Raw genomic sequence first — 19,182 nt, 5'->3', positions numbered from 1 at the left:
GGTGCAGGGAAGCTGTTTCCCAAGATATACTGGAGCTTTTCCTTCTGCCTGATGCCTGTGTTGTTTCTCAAGCACTAGGGGAAGGTGTGAAACATCATGAGCATGAGGAAGAGTGTGTTTTAAGGAAGAATAGGGCTAAGAAGGCCTGGAATGTGGTGCCACGTGGAATTGTGTGGTTTCAGGTGGGAGCAGGGTTTAGTCTTGAATCTGACCCAGAGTTTTTGTTTGCGTTACTAGAAGGAAAGCTGATTTTTGATGATGACCCTTTTTTCCAAGAGGAAATCACAGTTTCAGAACAGTTCGAAAGCGTCTTGTGAGCGCTTTGGTGCAGTAGCAGTGTCAGTGGTTATAGGAATACATTTAATCATACGCTACATCGAATAATAATCTTCACTTACAACCATAATTTGTGCACCTTAATTACCGCATTTGCTGTTGGTTTGTGCTCTCGCTGGGTTAGTGATGGAAGAGATCTTGCTGTCCAGAACCATGTGGTGGTGGTGATGATGATGATGATGAAAGTGACATCAGCTGATTGGCAGCTCAGGTTGTTAGTCATTAACAGTCACTGTGACCAGAATCACTGTGTGCAAGGCCGGGGCTGCTGGTTGCTCCTTCCCTTGACACTCGTGCTGGCTCCGTGGGAGAGCTTTCGTTGTTAGTGCTGCCCGAGGTTTGCTGGGTAGGAGCAACGCCGTGTTCACCAATCCTAGATCCATCTCGTGCCATGTAACTGTCTGTGTGAGCCGAGAGATGGGATTTACAGTGTTTGTGATGTTATACGCTTTGTGGATGCAGGTTCCCTGCTTCCCTCCTGTGGCCCCTGTCTGACAGGAGCACCGCTTAAGGGAGCTGTGGATCCCTCTCAGATTTCTAAAACATGCTTCTTAAAACGAGTCTTGGTAAATTAACAATAGTCTTGGATACAAATCTTTGCTATTTTTGTTTGTTTTAAGTCTGCTATTCTTTCTAGAAGTGGATTATAGAGAATCTGCTGTTGGAAGTGTCCTCAGCCCAGTCCTGTATTTCAAGCACCAATGACTGTAGGGCCAGGCAAAGAGTTGGGAGAGAGGGATAGCAAGCAGGGCTTGCTTTTGGCTTCAGCTGTGCGGAGCTTTAAGAGCTGGTGGCAAGAAGCATTTGTAATCTTGTGTTTAAGCTAGTATGGAGCAGAAAGCTTTAAAATCTCAAAAGAAAAAAATCATAGGTCAGCACCTACCCACAGTATCTCCTCTTAGCGGAATTAATGGGAGTACTTATCAGTAAACGCAAAGGCCCTACGTTGTTGAAGGCAGCTCTCCAAGTACTCCTAGTGGGACTTCAGTTCCCACTGTCGAAACCCATGTCAGCATGAATGCTCTTACTGCAGCATTTCCAGGAGTGTGGATGTTTGCAGAGAAAATAAAAACCACAGAAATAAGTTTTGAGGAAGCGTTTTAACGAAGTGAAAGCATAGCTCAACTTATTTTCCCTCTTCCATCAGTTTGTGTTTCCCTACGCTGCGTTCCCTGGAAGCCTCCGTCATGCATGCGGTGTGACTTGACTCTGGGCAGTGCCGTTTTGTCCCACGTAACCTTTTTGACAGGCTCCAAACTTCCTCGTGGCACTGCAGCAGTTTGAGCCGTCTCACCTTTTCTCCACATACCTTCCTGCCATGCTGCAGAGGGTCAGGTTTGGCACCTTGGGATTAAACCGCTCCCGAGTTTGTTTAACATGTAAAGCACTTGTGATTGCTTTGCGCTTCCTGGGCAGCAGGATGCATGATAGTGGCGTAGCACTCACCTGCTGGTCTATTTATAGACTCCGGGCTTTCCCTAATCACTAGATCCCAGCTTTCGGCAAGTCCGGCCTTTCCAGGCGTCATGCGGCGATGGGGGCTGGCTCGCGCCGGGCTGCACGCAGCTGCCCGTTAACATTCCTGCACCAAAGGCAGCGCCGCTTCCAGCCGGAGCCCACGCGGCCCTGCTCTTCCCTTACTAATGAGCTGGGGATACTGGAAAACTGCTCCACAGGGGTTGTGCAACCAGCAACGAGCTTTGCCAAAGGCAGAGCTGAGGATGTCTGTAATTACAGGTAGATGCCGGTCTGTCCGTCAGCATATGAGGTCCCTCAAGTAGAGGCTGGAGGAAAGGACAAACTGATGTACAGAACACGGAGTTGAAAGGGATGAAAGAAAACTCAAAAAGCAGATAGCCAGGAACATGAAAACAAACTTCCTTTCCATTATATTGAAAGCAGGAAGGTTGAATCTCATCTCTAAACAGCAGCGGAGCAGTTAAGGCTAATAAAGCAGGGAAGCCAGAGGACTTCCTGGTGTCACTGCTTGCTGCAGTTGAGGAGGATTAGAATTTAACAACAAAGATTGTAAACCCTAACGGACTTGGTGGCAAAGGTTTCTCCTTGAACCTTTTAAAAGAAGAGACTGCAGCGTTTGGGCTTCAAGTAGGATTGTCACATGTGGATTGGACTTTTTTGGAAGGAGTCTTTGCTCCTTCTTGTTTTGAGTGTTGTTGGTTGTTTTTTTTTCCCCAAGCTCTCCAAGAAGTTTATAATCTTGATTGCAATGCTAGTAAAATTGCTGTTGTTCCTCCTCCCTCCTCAGGCATCGAACACTTGAACAAGCCAGGACACTTTGTGATCAATTAGAGGGATAACTTGGCTGTCTGTCCTTGTGCTCCCCATCTCCAGAACGAGTTCTGATGCCCCAGGCTGTGCCTGATTTTGCTGAGTGCAAAATTTCTGCTTTATATCTCTGTCTTGCCAGTGTAGCTCACTGTTGTGTAAATCATTTCAGGGATAAAGAAGTGGCACGAAATACTTTTTGAAGAGGCTTAGAGCGGTGCAAGATGTTCTCACTGGGGCTGCTGGTCTTTAGCTGCGAGCAAAGGCCCTCCCCCCCGCCAGAAACAGTAATTTGCTTTAACCCTTCTATTGTTGCGTAGGTCTTCATCCCGCCGTCATCCGAGCGAACCTGATTGTTCCAGGAGCGCATTAAGCAACGCAGTTAGTGTGGTGGGACCTGTTAGTGGTCATATTTCCAAAGCACTGAGGGACATTTTGGAATTGGAGCCGGTGGCGAGGGCAGCAGCCTCAGTGTCGCTGCCTTGTTGGCTGGGGTAGCACCAGGTGGTTGTCAGCCAAGCGAGGAGGACGGAGAAGCAGCGATCCCATGCTGCAGGTCCATGAGTTGGGCACTGGTTTCTTTCCCACCTGAGTTTCCTCTGTGGGGCCTGATGAGAAGCAGCGTGGCAAAATGAACCTTCAGGTGAGAAATTAGTCATCTCCAGTTCTCGAGGAAGTTTGTCCTGAAGTCTGACCTGAAAGCTATTTCCACACAGACAAGTTTGGTCAGGGCTTGTGATACAGACCCCAAATTCTGGGGAAGGCTGGTGCCAAGTGAGGACGGGAGGAGGAGGCTGTTGTCCTCAGAGGTGTTCCAGAGCCCAGACAGAAGGTGACAGCAGCTCTGAAGCTGTCAGGAAGAAGCAGTGTCCTGGTGAACCATCCTGTGATTATCGCACACACAACATTTTTTTTTTTTGAAGGAAATTTTCTTCAGCTGGGCTAGAGATTATCGATGGAGTGCACTTACGCAGCCATTAAAAAATAAAAATAACACCTGCAAGTAGGGACACTAAAATTTAAAGCAATGTCAGAAAGGGCAGCTATTCTGTAGCAAATCATAAATCCTTTGTAAAACCCTTCCAGCAAGGATTGCTGTGCTTCTTTCCAGCTTCTGTTGAGGTGCCAGTAGCCCTCAGCTGTGAGATGCTATATAACGCTGCAGACCCTGGGACAAAAGGTTACGTGCTCTCCTGGCAGAGCTCACCCTTGCAATATTTTTTCAAGCTAGTTCAAGCTGTCTTTGGAATAGGTCGTTGCTAATCGCCGGGGAGAGCACGTTAACGAACAGGGTGACCTGGCGTCTGAAATCAATGAATGCAGGTTACCCAGGGCTTGCGCGTTAGAAAGTGTTGGAGTGAGGTTGATTAGATAAAGGAGTGGCAAAAGTAAGGGAATGCAAATGGAGTGATTCATGATAGTGTGTGTGTATGTGTGTGATCACAAACCGACTGAACTCGTTTTTCAGAAGAATCTGTAATTCTAAGTGTCCCTGGGTCTTTGTCATCTTTCCCGACAGCTTCTGGTGGTCTCCCCGCACCGCCAGCTGGATCTACTCCCTATTTTTTGAGTGTAGGGGCTCTGTACAAAAGCAGCTCAAATAGAACTAGGTGTTTTGGTGTGCTTAGTACTAGCATCTCATCTTGTTGTATGAAGGTGGTGCGGTAGGCTGGTGGATTCTGTCTTCTCTTAGTTTTCCCTGTGGAAAAGTCAGCTGTTTTACAAGGAATCCTTCATTTGCTCCTGTTTGTCCTGCTGCAGGAGGAAGAGCAGGCAGGATAGACGACTGTGTGCTCTCCCTGGTTTCGAGTCAGGCATTGGCGAGACCCCAGAGCGCTCTGAATTAGCCTTGAAGTCTATGAAAAGTTACTGAGGGGGGAAAAGCAGCCTCTCTCAGGAGGCATAGATTTGCTCTCCAGGTGTCCGTGCCTTCCCTGGGCGGCTTCTTGGAGTGCAGTGAGTTAAATGAAGCAAATGGCCCCAGGCTATTGGGTTTCCTGGGCTGAAGGAGGCTTGATTCAGACCTCTGTTCCTCCCGCACGCAGCGGGTCTGCCATGTTGTGTTCAGCACTACACGGTGCAGCGTCGCCCAGAAGAGGATTTCCCTTCTCTCTACGTACAGAACATGCCCCGTGCTGCTGTGCAGTTCGTCAGACTCCTAGTCGAGTGCCCTGTATGGTAACACCACAGTGATATACATTATAATAACTTGTTTACATCCCCATTTTTTTGTGGTGCAGCTTCCAGCTGGAGCGATGGAACCTGGTTAGACGGCTTTGCTTTCATTTCTGCTCCCAGTTCATTTGGGAAGTTAGCGATAACAAAATCTCTCCACCAACCAAATCAGCAAAACCTTTCAAAGTTCTCCACAAGGCATTTCTGTTGACTGGAGTTTTCGTTAGTCTTCATGGTTCTTGAGGTTCTGCCTCCGCTTCCACAGTAAAAGGAGAAGGGTTTCGTAATTGTAAATCAAGATGAAGGGTATCGAGTGACTCAGATGTGGATCTCAAGGAATGTATTTTTCTTTGGCATTTCAGAGTTGGAATTACTGGAGAGATCTCCCACACTGGGTTTTATTAAACCATTGCAAAGACCGGGGCAGAATCGCTGCACGCAGGTCCCTCTCATTTAGAGGAGGCTCTCAAGGCATCAAATGCTCACCCCTTAGGGTAGATCACATCGCAGATACGTTTATCTACCTGCTGCGATGATTTCATACTGTAGGTTCAGATTGTATCTCCACTATTTAATTTCAAAGCCTCTCCCCATCAGGCTTTGAAGAAATCTTTTTTTTTTTTTAAAAGCGACTGATAACTCTTCTTTAGATTGAAGTGTCTTGAGAAAAGCATATCCTTTGCTAATATTTCACCAAGATCAATTAATACTGGTTCCAAGATTCAGCATTTCCCGTCGTAGCCGCATGTAGGTGGCTTTCAGGAGCTGTTGTCCCTCTCCAGCCACACGAGTGACTTTATTGCGCCAAGATGGGAAAAATCTTCCAGCGTGCGTGCACGCTGCTGGAGTTTATTTTGCAGCAATTGCCGGTCCCTTCACAACTGCCTTGGCACATGGCTCCAGTTGTTCCTCGAGTCCGCTTCCTCTGGAAAATTCCACTGACACCAAAGAAAAACTCATACCGGGGCCGCTGATGCAATGCTTGCTTTCCTGCAAGAAACAAAAAGGCTTTAAATCATCAGTGGACTTTACTCTTTCAGAAAATTGAGCTGTAACTGCTGGCCAAAACCATAGCCCTGGAGCCAGGCTGACGTCACTGGTGACGGTGATCAGGTTTGCGTTACCTGTGGGAGCCGTGTCTCACGGGGAGGGGGAAGGAAGGAAGCACTTTCCATGGGAAGCTTATTTTCCCCTTTAAGATTAGAAATGCTTCGGTGTCATTTGCATAATACATGAGGAGGAAAACTTGAGCCGTGCAGCTCCATTTTTTCCCCCTTCAAATTCTTGTCGAATCCAGTGACGTGCTTCAAACGGGGTTTATTTGGGAGCCGGAGCGCGTGCGGCTGGGAGCTGGCTGACCTACGCTGTGGCTTGCGTTGCCAGCTGGAGCTGCCTTTGTTCCTCCTCTCATTGCCAAAGCCATGTTCAGCTTCAGTTCTCCGCTTGATTGCTGTAATTAAATTCTAGCCAAATATGCATTAACGTGTTCGTTCTGGAAAATAAAGCATTTGGTTATTTTGAGGTTAAAATGGGCTTTGGAAATAATAAGCTCTGCAGACCTTGCTCGTGCCCCGGTGACGCAGGATGCTGCTTTTTGGGGCTCTGGAAGGAAATTAAGCTGCTTTTATCAGTCTGTCTTGTCAGTCTCTTTTACTCCCTCTGCAATTTTTTTTAAATCCTCATGGCGTAGGCTTACCTAATTAGGGAGTTAATTCTCAAAAATTTGAAATGCTTCCTAAAAATTGGAATTTGGTGAAAAAGGAGACCGGGATTCACACATGTGCTTTGGTAGCGTATGACGTTTTTTGCCGGCCATTCTCTGTGCCGAAGTGCATTAGTTAGGTTTGCCTGCAGCAGCCTGGGTAATTGTGCAGGGCCGAGGATGAACTCACGTCAAGCGCCGTGAGCTGATCTCATGGCTCACCACCCCGAAGCAGCCAGGGTTTTTCTCTCCCTCCCTCCTCTGCTCGCCTTGGGTCAGCTCCTGCCATTGTTCAAACCCTGCCCTGGGCTGGTTGGACTCGCTGACCCGGCAGCAAAGTACTTTTATTATTTTTTTTGCCCCCTCTCCCTGTTGAATTAAGGAGTTGAGTTGGCACACAGAGAGCTCCAACAAGTGCCAGATGCAGGACAAGATGGGAAGTGAAAATTAGCCAGTTGTAACAGTGAAAGTGAGGAGAAAGCCTCCCCCTTCTGAAGGTCAAATACATCGCTCAACCTACCCAGCAGTGCAGCACCGGGAGCAGCTATTGTATTCGGCGTAGCTCTGGGCAGCCTTCCTGCCTGATCTGGGCTGGGAGCCACAGGCCGCCTGCCTGCCGCCTGCCTGCTGCCTCTTCTCAGCCAGCTTTCCTCTGCGAGCCGTACGGCTTCCTCTGCTTTCATCCCAGCAAGTGCAGGGGATCAGTATGCAGGAGTAAATTTGATTGAAGCGCCGACTGTTTTGCGCACTGCTAGCCTCTGATAGTCCCTTCGGTGAAAGTCGTACAGGCTGTAACTGAGATGTTCGTCTAAGGCGGATGGTGAGGATCTTGGCAGTTGCTGCGTCTCGCTTTCAGTTCTGACTCCTGAATTCCACTGGAAGAGAGGAGCCAAGTGCCATCAGATACCAGTCTCTTGTTAAGTTGAACAAGTTTATTTGGTGATGCTACATGTTGGGCACGCAGGTAACTCTTGAGGAAAGGCTTTGAAAATGTCCTGACACGCGCATCGTCTTTCTTTCTTGGCTATAGTATGGTAACGTATTTACTGCTGAGTCAAAACGCCAAAGCCTATCCAGAAATGAGGCTTTCTGTTGTGGTTTTCCTGGGGAAAAAACCTTTCCTCCAGAAAGTGACTTCATCGAGAGAGAATTGCATCAAACCAGGTAATAGGTGCAAGTAATGAGATTTGCTTTCTTAGTCATCTTCGCTCCAAGCTCACCCCAAGTTGTGGAGTTCAGCGTAAGTTGTTCCCACATGGGGATGGAGTTGAGGTCTAGCTCCCAGGGTGTGCTGCTGTTGGACATTGAATGTGGATGAGGTATTTTGAGAGTGAGATGGAGAATAAATTCTGTAGGAGACTTTTCTTTCTGAAAACTATTGCAGGGAAGAGTTGAGCCTGGAGAGGGGCAAGGCCGTTCATTAGTTTGACTTTCACGTTTGTCAGCTCGGACACTGCAGTGAAAAGCTTTTCAGCAGGCTTTATCCAGTTCTTGAGATGGATGCTGCCTCTCTGCCTGCCTGTGCCAGCAGAATATTCCCCCTGCATCTCCGGAAGCATGCAGGCTGCGGTCCCTCGGGAAAGGACGTGAGAGCAGGATGTATTCTAGCGTGATTCACGAGCATCCTCACATGATATTCTCCTCCTCCTTTCTGCTGTTTAGCCTGCTGCTTGATGCAAGGTGTGTCAGCTGTTCCTGACCTTCTTTTTCTTCTTGCTTTCTGCTTGGTTGCTTTAAAGGTACTCCAGAGGTCAAGACGGCTGCAAAATGAGTTTGTACTACCTCTGCTGGAACAAGAGCTTGACCCTGGCTACAACTGTTTAGCACCATCAGGGTATAAGTGATAGGTCTAGTCTATCTCAACCCCATATTCAGAGTCATGGTCTTCCTCCAGATATATATATATTTGTGGCTATAATGTGGAAAACTAGACCAATCCACTGCAAATAACCTGTGCTGTGTTAAATAGCGTGTGTTAGAGCAGCTCTGGAAAGGGTGATGATGATGCTAAATGAAAATGCTGGTGAATAATGCTGAGCCATAACCCTGCTTGGGACTCTCTTACTAGGCAGTCAGCGGTTTTGTGTGTTAATATATAAGCGTCCTCTTCTGAAGCTGGAATGACATTTGTGGGAGAGGGGAATGTGAAATAAGAGTTTTTCCTCCCATAAAATTCTGTATATACCGAGATACGTGTGGGACAAACTGTAAAATTGCTGTAGTGATATTAGTAAAGGCAGGGAAAGAGCAGGATACTGTGCTGGACTTTAAAGCCAGCACATACAGGTTGTGGAGGTGGGGAAGAGGTGAGAGGCCATAGGAGTTTTAACTGTGTTGAGACTGTGTTTTAATACTGCCAAGCAAGGAGATGAGACTTCTTGGTGACTAGTGAAGCCTTCAAAGGGCAGAACGGGCTGCTAACGAAGAGCTTTAATTATCCTGTTGTCTGAAGAAGTGTTGCGGCAAGAAGCGCAGTCCGTAGAATTATTAGAAAACTTGGAGGTTGCCCTTTTTATCTCAAAAGGTAGAGGAAGTCGCGTGGGGAGTGGTTGCTTCAGTTGTGTGACTAATGGGGTGGTACTGGCTGAACCCAGCGATGGAAGGTGCCTTTCCTCCCCCAAATTCTCTGAGCGAGAGGGCTCATTGTTTTGAGAAAGGGAATCAGCACATCATCATACTGGTAATTTGAGTGCAACAGGCTTCCTAAACCTTTAAGCAAGCACAAACTTTGCCTAAAACTCAAGGGGGAAGGTTATGAGCAGGTAGTTGAACAGCTGTGTGCAGGTTAGAGTAAGGGTGAGGAAAAATCCCAGCTTAAATCACCCATAGATAAGAGAGATAATAAGTTAAATCACCCATAGATAAGAGAGGTAAGTCCAGGCCTGAAGAAACTCAGCCTGGAGTACTTAAGGAACTATCCAGTGCGGATGCTGAAAAGTTAACCCCGAATTATTTATCAGAGGGTTGTGGAAGAGAAGGGAAGCCTGGAGAACCAAAGAAAAAGGGGAAACTCAACTTGAGCCCTTAAAAAGGAAGGGAGGAGATGGAGGGTGTCTAGCCTGATTGTCATGTCTTCATGGTTATCAGCAACAGGAGAGCACGCATTTGACAGTGTTTATAAGCATCTAGAGAATAATACAGTGATAAAACAACCAGCGTGAAACTGCTTTATGCTCAGCTGATGAGTTAACTGTCCCCTTTGTAAGGGTAAAAGCAGATTGGTTTGTCTTGGCTGTGGCAAGGCTTGTGACACAGTCCCACGTGATGTTCTGATAAGGGAACTGTAGGAGAGTAATTCAGGCTGAATCTCTTAGTACCTGCCGGTTGTTTCCAGCCGTTGGCTGTATCGAGATGGCATTCCAGATGCACAATCAAAGTCTGCCCTTAGTCTAGCTCTGTTTAGTATTTTCATTGCACCGGGGGCTCCAGCTCTATCTATTTGGCGTAGACGTAGGAAGAACCAGGTTTCCTATTCCCTTCCCTTTCATGTGTGCTTGTGTCCACTTGCTGGAGGCCAAAACCCAAAGCTGAAATCAGCTGGCAGGTCACTGCTTGGTCAGTGTGACATAGTAGTTGACAAAACTTGTAGGTACTGCAGTTTTCATGGGCTTGCTGTCACTGATCTACAAAATGATAGCTGTCCTAACATTTCATCACCCCAAAATGGTGCTGAATATCCTGCACTGGAGGTTAAGAGCTAGTACTGGTATGAAGGATGAATTTCTGAGACCTTTTCCTGGCCCTGTGTTTCTCTTAGCCTTACTATGTAAAAAGGTCCCAGCTACTTAACTCCTCTGTTTTCCAGCCGTCAGCCTGAGCCGCCAAAGAAGGAGAAGGAGGCAACCACAATTACCACCACTCAGTCGAAGAGAGCAGATGAATGGAAGGACCCGTGGCGTCGATCCAAGTCCCCCAAAAAGAAACTCGGTGTCTCTGTCTCTCCCAGCCGTGCACGTAGGCGCCGAAAAACCTCTGCTTCTTCAGCATCTGCTTCTGGATCTTCAAGGTGAGCGAAGGCGAAGAGCGTGTCGCATCCGAGCCTTGCTAGCGTGTCGGGGAATGCGGCGCAACCCTTCCTTGTCGGTGGAAGATGGTGAGATGTTTGGGAAAGAGCTTCAAGCCTTGCTGCTCGGTAGCAGCTCTGGAAGCCAGCGTATAGGTGGTGAGATGGAGGCTAAAGGGGGCACATAACTGTGGGTGCTGTGATGTGATCTGTTGAAGACTAAGAAAAGACAGGTCCTTGGAAAAGTCACTCTTGAGGGAAATTAGATGGGAAGTGGTCTGGGTGATTAGTAGCCCACCCAGGTGAAAACTGACCTTAACAGGAGCGGAAGGAGCTGGAAGCTGTAAGAATTGGAGCCTCTTCACTCCAGGAGTGCTGGAGGGATGAGGTGAGCCCGCTCCAGGAAGAGCATGCTGATGCTACTGGGAAAAAACTCGGGTTGTGGAGGCTTGACAGAACCCTAGAGGGCTGCAGTGGAGCTCGGAAACCAATGGGTGCGAGAGAAAAATCACTTTTCAGGAAGAAGCGCCCTGAATCTAGGAGACTTGAGGCATAAGCTGGATCCATTTTCTTTAAATGCTTGAACTTTTGAAGCTCCTGAAAAGAGGGGGGAAAAGTATCAGAGAGGAATGAGGAACACACTGAATTGAAGATATGGATCTAAAAACCAAAGCCCTCCTGAAGTAGATAGCTTTTCTTGCTGGGATCACTGCACCTGAGATTTTTGTGTTCTCATACCTGTGTGACCCAACCTATCAGGAGATTATCTGGCATAAAATTTTGTGGATGGAGTTCACAAAAAGGGATGGAAGGTCATTAGCTAAAGGAGGGGAGGCCTGTTCAAGGGTGCAAAGGGGGTAGCAATAATGGGATCTTCTCTACAAGAAAAGGGAGACCACTGAGGAGAAAGCAGGTAACTTTCAGGGCAGTGTTAGAACTTGGGAAGGGTGTACTGGAAAGAAGACCTCAGTCTCAGAGGACTTCTCGAGAGGCACTGAATTTTAATACTTTTCTTTCAGGTCGTCTTCTCGTTCATCCACTTACTCTGGTTCAGGTTCCTCGCGATCTCGTTCCAGATCATCTTCTTACAGCTCTTACTCTAGTCGCTCTTCAAGACACAGCTCTTTCTCAGGCAGCAGGTCCAGGTAATGCCTCCTTGGATTTGAAAGTAATGGTATACTGTTTTCCAAACACTTGCTAACAGCTATTTTTGCTGCTGCTTAAAAGCAAATAGCCAACTCTTGAAGTAAAACGTCCAAACCACTTTCCTGAGTGAGGGAAATACGATAGACTGCAAGGCAGCTTGCCGGTTTGGCTGTTGAATGAAGCAGACACGTCAGACACCCCCTCCTCTCCCCGGTACCCCCACCCACGAGCACCACGCAGTTGTGGCTGGGCTGTTGCCCATGCCTGTGGTAGCTGAGCGGTTGTAGGAGCCTGGCTGAGATTAATATTGCCATCATTTGCATTTTATGATTGGAAGGAGTTACTGGCACCTCTTTTTCTGTCGCACTGGAATTTCCATTTCAACAGGCAAATCACATTTCTTTATTAAAGCAGTTGTGTCTTGTGATAGTTCTGACACTTCGAAGTAGCAGTTCAGTGTCCCATGCTGATTAAACAGAGGTGTGTTTATTGCTCTGCCACATTTTTGCCCTGCAGACAGTTTCCCAAGTCTGGAACACACGTAATAGGAGACCTGACTCCCTAGGTAGGCACCCCTTCAGGGCTGAAATCGTGCAGGCACCCAGAGCGGATCACGCAGTTGATGGGAGCGCACAGTGTCACTTTTGCAGAGGTGGTTTCTCCTAGGAAAGGCTCAGGTGGGAGCTGATCTCAGTGCAAGCACGTAGGTGTCCGTGGGGAGCGGGCTGACCTTCCCCCATCCACCCCATTTCAGGCCCCGTTCCTTGCGGGCCGACGCCAAGCATAGGTGACGCGCTTCGGTTAGCGTGCCTCGCTCTGAAGGCAGGAGGGTGAGGAACACCCAAGTGCCAAACTGTTCTTCAGAAAGCCAGTCGCCGAGGTGTCTGGCTCTCTCGGGAACAAGGCTGCAAGAAGGGAGCTTCCAGTCTTGGCGGTGGGGTGAATCACTTGAACGCCAGCATCTGGTGTGCCGCGTAAGTGGCTTACCTCTTTGGTCTGTCTGATCTTAGGAAACTGCTCTTGCCCTTTCACCTGCTGGCTTTGATACAGGCCCCACTTGAGTTTCCTCTTTGTGTTCCAGAAACTACAGCTATCCAGTTAGATGTGTTTTTTGTGTCTTTCTCCCGAGATTATTTTTTTTTGCTGCTGCTGTTTAAAGGGTAAATGGCACTAGGAGTTACAGTTGGTTGAAACAAATCATGCTGAACTTGCAAGTCGAAATCCCGCTTACTTTCCTGTAGACATATTCTCCCTAAGGATAGAACACAGAGAGGGCAGAGGAAGCCTCGGGTGTTGGTGTGGAATACCTGAGAGTGCCTCTCTTGCAGCTGACCCTATTTTTACCTGTTGTTTTCTCCTTTTACCACTGATCTGGTGACAGCCGTTGATTTTGTTGAGGAGAGTCTGGATATGAAACTAGGATAAGCTCAGTCCCATGGGGACTAGCTCCTGGGATGCAGTCACTAGCCGAAGGAGGGAGTGGTGGCTAAAGGCACTGAAAGCCAGGAGAGCCATCCTCAGTCCCAGAGACTGAGCTGGGTGATGTGTCTTTCCTTTCTAGATCACGGTCCTTCTCATCTTCACCCTCTCCTTCTCCAACACCGTCTCCACACAAGCCGCTTGCGAAGGCTAAAGGGGAGTTATTACCACCTGCTGGTAAAGGGTAAGGCTTCATCTCTGTCTTCCGTCATCTGTCATCTTCGCATCACCTTCACGCGGTGCAGAAGAGGCTCCAAACAGTAGCCTAATCCCTGAGTCAGACCCTTCTGACCGGTTGACAGTTCAAGGAAGAAAAGGAAGATGCAAAATATGACCCACGTAGAATAACGCTTAGCTTTGCATATTTAATTAAATGATGACACTTTCACTTATTAAATCCAAGTTAAGCTGTACAGGTATCCTTAAGTATTATAGAGAATCACTAAATCATTTAGGCTGGAAAAGATCCTTAAGATCGAGTCCAACCATTAACCTAATGCTACCAAGTCCGCCACTAAACCATGTCCCTCGGTGCCGCATCAAGGCCCTGTCATATATACATATGTCATATATGTACATATATATGCAAGAGTGTTTAAACACACGTGTGATTTACTATTTAAACATGGTGTATGTGCTGATATGTTTGTACAGATGCTATAAGAAAGTTTCATTCATTCCTCTACTGTGGCGTTAGTTAACGCACAGCCTTAGAATAAAGAAATGGTTCTGCCTCAGGTACTTTTAACGTTGGAGATAAATTAAAACAGCTGTGAAACAGTTTGGGGCAGATCATGCCAGCGCTCCCACTCTTTTAAATATTTGAAATTGCTATTTCACAAACTCCTGTAATACATAGTAAATTATGGATACGTTGCAGGGTGACACAACGCTGTAGTGACGTTACCCCATTCAAGGTGACCTGGAAATAAATTACACCTTGGGAATCCCCCTGAATTCTCCAGAATATGGGACAATCCCCTTTGCCACACTTCTGGTACCTTGTTGACCTGCTTTTTTTCTTTTTCTTTTTTTTTTTTTTTCCTTCTCAACTCAGAGGGTTCAGCCCTTCAAGGGCACGCTCCCCGCCTGCAGCGATGTCTTTACACCCTTCTAGCGCACATCGCGGTGCTGATTTGGTAACGCACGACAGCAGCCTGCGCTAGCATGGGGGTTGTTTTCGCTGCGTAATAGTGCATGCACTTAATCCTGTGTTCTGCAGAGGATGAGTCTGGGATACTCTTAAGCACAAGAGGAGGAATTAACAGTCTCTATTTTTGTATGCAGGCAGCCGCCTCCTCCCCAGTTAATAGTAGGCGTGACATCAGCGCTGGGGATGTTGAGCAGTAACCAGCTATTAGAGCTCTGAGCCCAGAAGTGAGCAGTCCTGAAGAGCCAAAGCGATTCCGGTCCCACGTAGTGGGTGCCAGATAAAGTCACAAAAACATCACGTAGCGCTCCTCTGCGATGGCGTTACCCGTTAAATCTTCTGCGGGGTATCGCGAGCAAAGGGACGGGTCCGGGGGGTGTTTTTGCACACACGGGCTCTTTCGCACGCTGCTAACCCGTGCGATGGAGTGAAAAAGAGCATTTTTGCATTAAACTGTGTGCGTTAGATTCTGAGGCCTGACTGGCAGATTTTAAGTAGGTGTATGTGTTTTGGGTATAAATGCACGGAATCAAATGGATAAGAAAGAACAGCGATTCCACGGTCGTCTCAATTAGTTAATTTACAAGTGGAACCTCTACAAAATTGGCTGTTATATAGTAACTTGTCTCTGAAAAGGTGACTTGATTTGGAATATGGAAAACAGATCCCTTTAGGGGAATCCGTATTGTTTGAGAACGAAATAGCCGCGTGTCTGTAGCTACAGTAATTATATCTATATAACATTCAGTCAACAGCAAAGATGAGCGCATTTTATCGCCTTTGAAAATGTCTGTGTTCTCTACCTACCAACCCTGATCACGCACGTGAAAACTTTAATTTTTATAGTGAAAAATCTGTGAAGAAACTAGCTGCCCTTCCAGTCCCTCAGCCACTCACTAAAATTACAACTGCACCGGAGCCAGCCAAACCAGGGGATAATCGAGAGGCAAGAAGGAAGGAACGTCAGACAAGGACTCCACCCAGGAGGTAAGAAAGCTGTGGGGTGGAGTGAGGCTTGATCTCCTGGAAGATAGAGCAAATCCTGGGTTTCTTTCAGGAGTACCAACTACAAGGGCTCTTCAGTATTAAAGGAGAAACCTGTTTCCTGGGGCAGAAAGGAAACGGGAAGAGAGGGAAGGAGTTGGAGGTGAATGCTGGTGACACGCCACAGCAAGTGGCTCCTACCTCTGAAGGCTGGTTGGGGGATGAAGTAGGTGGAATACATTAAATGTGTTGAAAGGCAGGGTCTTCAGTGCCAAAAAAAGGCATGTTTGAGAGCCGCTGGTCGTGGAGGCCGCGCAGCAAGGAAACACAGGTGTGTTTGGTCCAGAGAGCAGATCTGACGTGTTGGAGGGATAAGGTTTGTGGTGATGGGTTTGCACCCTGTTTCCTCTAAACATGTGCCAGTAAGCAGGGAGTATCTCTGCTCCCAGGAGCTGGTTCGCCAGCATCAGCAGTACCGCTGGAGGAGACGAGGAGGAACTCTGCTACTTTTGCTGTCCCCAGTGTACAACTTGCTGCCTCCCCTGCTCTACTTTCTCTTCCTGGCTTCATCCTGGTTTGAATGCTTCAAGTGACTTGTTCTGTCTGTCCTCTTAACTGTTTTTCTGCCTTTTTCGCCTCCCCTTGCATTTGAAATGAGAGAGGCTTCTGATGGTTTTTGAAGAAGGAGCGCTTGTTTGTATTTAATTATCAGGCTTAATCCATGGTTCTGTGTTTAAGAACGTTGCAGGATAAATGCAGGTAGCATTGCCTGCTCTTGGCGGGACACAGTCAGCTAAGCACAGCTGAAACTCATCATGCATCCTTATGTTAGAAGATTTGAACTACGTGTGGTACCTATGTGTTTAGTCTATGGAAGCAGTGGTTTGGTGCCTAAGAAATGTGTTTACTAGAAGTGTCTGATTTACGAGCACACAAGGAGACTGAGAATGGTTTATCCCTGCGGTAAGGTATTTACGGTTTGCTTGGATCGTGGAATGATGCTTTTTGTCAGTGTGTTTTGAAGATGGCTCCAAGTCTGTTTTCCATTCAGGTTTTCAGAAGCATCTTGAGTCAATTCTTAATTTCGCACGGGGTTACACCTCCTGTTTCTTCCCAGTAGCTAAAGAAAAGGCCTAGCCTGAGCAGTTATGTCTCCACAGGTGAAAACTGATCATGGCAGTTTCTATTCCTTAGACCCCCATCAGTTCTAGTTTCGATTTCACTTGCTTTAACTAGTTAATAATAACCTTGGATGCGTTTAGCCACCTTCCCTTATTCTTTATGCCAATCTTGGGGTCTGGTTGGGGTTTTTTTTCATGCTTATACCCACACAAACCCCACTGCCCTACACTCTCCCTGCTGTGCAAATGACAAAACAGCTCTCTGTGTTAGTAGTGGTGTGTTAGTCACAAAAAATGTGTATGATTATTTGTATAGCCTGGGATACAAGGCAGTCCTGCTGTCTTACGCAGTTATCAATTTTTCTCTGTAGGAAGCATTTGCTCCCGGTATCAGTACAGGTTTAAGGTGCTTTAGCTCATTCTTTGCCTGGCTTTCATTAGCATTACTCAGTCTTGCATAAAATACCTACTGTTCAGAAAACAGACGCTTCCTCAGGATTGGGAACGTAAGGTTGAGAAGAACATCTGGAACGATTCCATTTGCAAAGCACCAACCTTTTATACAGCACAGGACAACAGCACCACGCTCAAACTGTCCCTTTACGCTTTCTTCTAACCCCGTTTCACGGCGGAGCACAGCGAGGTGAGGATGTCGTTTGCTGTCTTGCAGGCGGACTATCAGCGGCAGCATCAGTGGCAGTGCCAGCAGCTACAGTGGTTCCAGTTCCCGATCTCGGTCCTTGTCTCGGTCTCTCTCCAGATCTCATTCCAGATCGTCATCTGCCTCAGTCTCCCACTCCCCGTCTGGGTCCAGGAAATCCAGGTACAGCCTCGAGCCTTCATTACCTTTGCTGAAGTAGGAGGACACTAGGAGTATTCTTAACCGTTGTGATTTCTTGCAGCGAAAGCTCTCTCTACCTTCAAGCGTCAGAAGCTGTAGGTAACTAGACCATGAAACGATTGTTTCTTTGTGTGGTGTTACAAATCCTGAGTCCTGAATCAGGACAGTAGTACAGTGTTGGCAGTGTCCTGTGGCTTATTCAGGAAAAGAATCTGTCACGTGTGCCAAACTGCCCGTTTTTACCTAAATTATGACCAAAGCATCTCCTTATGGCCATGGTGATCCCACATCCTAATTTATCTACAAGGTAACAGTTTTGAGCTACGGAGCTTTGCTCTTCTAAACCTCTGCTCCCTCTGGTTGCTGAATATCCTTAGGGAAGATGCTTGACCTGTCAGGAGAGGTAGGTCAGAAAATGCATAAAAGGCCCAACTAATGATATTTTTACTTTGCTGGTAAAGTTGCACAGCCAGTTCCCTTTCTGTTTAGCCCCAAGTGAATAGTTATATGGCTGTTAGTCTGTGGGATTTGTAAACAGCTAACTCCCTCCAGTAAAGAGTCTTGAAATAAACCTCTTTCGCGTTCTTTGTTCTGGTTTTCTGCATCTGTTCGCACACTGGAATCCCTGAAACCTCATAAGCAGCCTTGAAACATGATGCTTCCCTGTGATACAGATTTAGAAGTAGACCAACAGTGTAAAACTAGTGGATTAAGTAGGACTTGGCTCTGACCAGCGGTAATTCATGTATCTGAACTCTGTGAAACTCCAAGGTTCAACATCCGCATTATTTTACGGAAATACAAACTTGTTTACTACATGCTTGTCGCATTCATCAGATCAGGCAGGGGTGATGCAAGAGGTTCAGAGAGCACTTGGGCACGCTGGCTCTGCACTGCCCTGCCGTACTTGAACGGGCTTGAGAGGAGAAGATGGGGAAAACTTAATGCAGGTGTTGCTTGTGTGGCACCGGGGCCATTCCTGCTGCTTTTACAGGGGCGTTGAAAGGAGGAAACATAGGAAATATAGTCTGTGCCCAAACCAGATTTGCTGTCACAACCTTGCAGCCTGGAGCTTTCCTGGAGAAGGATTTTCTGGCTCATCCAGTTGCCGTGGCAGCAGTCGATGAGACGTCTCAAAACCCGTCTCTGTCAGGACACCAGTGGGTAGCAACTTTGCAGCTTGTTCCAGGGCTCGTCTGCGCTGCAGCTGCCGCAGCCCGTTCAATCGTACACAAGCCGGCTTCCAGCAACTGAGCTTGGATGTTGCTGGCAGAGCAGGCGCTGGGCAAAAGTCGGCGTGGCCTGCAGAACCTGCTGGAGAGGCTGCCTGAATGTTCGTGTAGTCAGTGTACGCCTGGTCCCTCCTGGCAGTGGCTGCGGTGCCAGCCGGCTCCCAGCGGGCTGGGGTTCTTGGAGCCGCTTCAGCACGGCGAAGCGGCAGCGGTGGCGTGCCCCTGAAGGGAAGGCTGGTGCATAGCCCTGTGTTTTTGTCTGATACGTTTCTAAGTAGAAAGTCTTCCTTAATATAATGATTGTCTGATGTTTTTAATGTTATGAATCCATTAGAAGATAGCCATCTTATAGGCACTATTAGAAGATAGTCATCTTACAGCCGTCTTCCCTGTCATTATCAGTCGTGACAGTACGTACATGCTCAAAACAGGCCAGCTGGGCTCTCTTGTACCCTGGGGAGCTGGGCAGGAGCTGTGGGCTGTAGGACTCCAGGGCTTTTAAAGCCTCTGTGAATAAATATGCACCAAACAACAAAAACATTGCCAGGGAGCGCTTGACCTGAGCCATAACACTGACCTGCACGTGATAGCGCACACCCTGCTTTCACTTTTTGTTTACCTGGGGAAACAGTGACATGTTTACATGTTGCCTTAATGCTGTTTATAAACAAACAGTACTTTCTAGAAGTGCATCTAACATGTTTGGGATTTTTCATACCATTGGCAC

General features: G+C 47.4%; 1 protein-coding gene across 13 annotated transcripts in view; it reads left to right on the top strand.

Moving 5' to 3' along the window:
- The window catches only part of ZC3H18 (zinc finger CCCH-type containing 18), a 50,551-nt gene that overhangs the window by 23,736 nt on the left and 7,633 nt on the right, over positions 1-19,182 (top strand). For all 13 annotated transcript variants that reach the window (XM_075101189.1, XM_075101188.1, XM_075101187.1 and 10 more), the window contains 5 exons: positions 10,305-10,505; positions 11,522-11,647; positions 13,210-13,311; positions 15,124-15,264; positions 17,053-17,205. In XM_075101189.1, coding sequence (XP_074957290.1) covers positions 10,305-10,505; positions 11,522-11,647; positions 13,210-13,311; positions 15,124-15,264; positions 17,053-17,205 — 723 coding nt within the window. The remainder of the gene's footprint in view (positions 1-10,304; positions 10,506-11,521; positions 11,648-13,209; positions 13,312-15,123; positions 15,265-17,052; positions 17,206-19,182) is intronic.

The sequence above is a fragment of the Phalacrocorax aristotelis genome, chromosome 8 (genome assembly GCF_949628215.1).
Source record: "Phalacrocorax aristotelis chromosome 8, bGulAri2.1, whole genome shotgun sequence".
NCBI lineage: Eukaryota > Metazoa > Chordata > Aves > Suliformes > Phalacrocoracidae > Phalacrocorax > Phalacrocorax aristotelis.
Note: the sequence above shows the minus strand (reverse complement) of the source record. Positions and strands in the feature narration are given on the sequence as shown.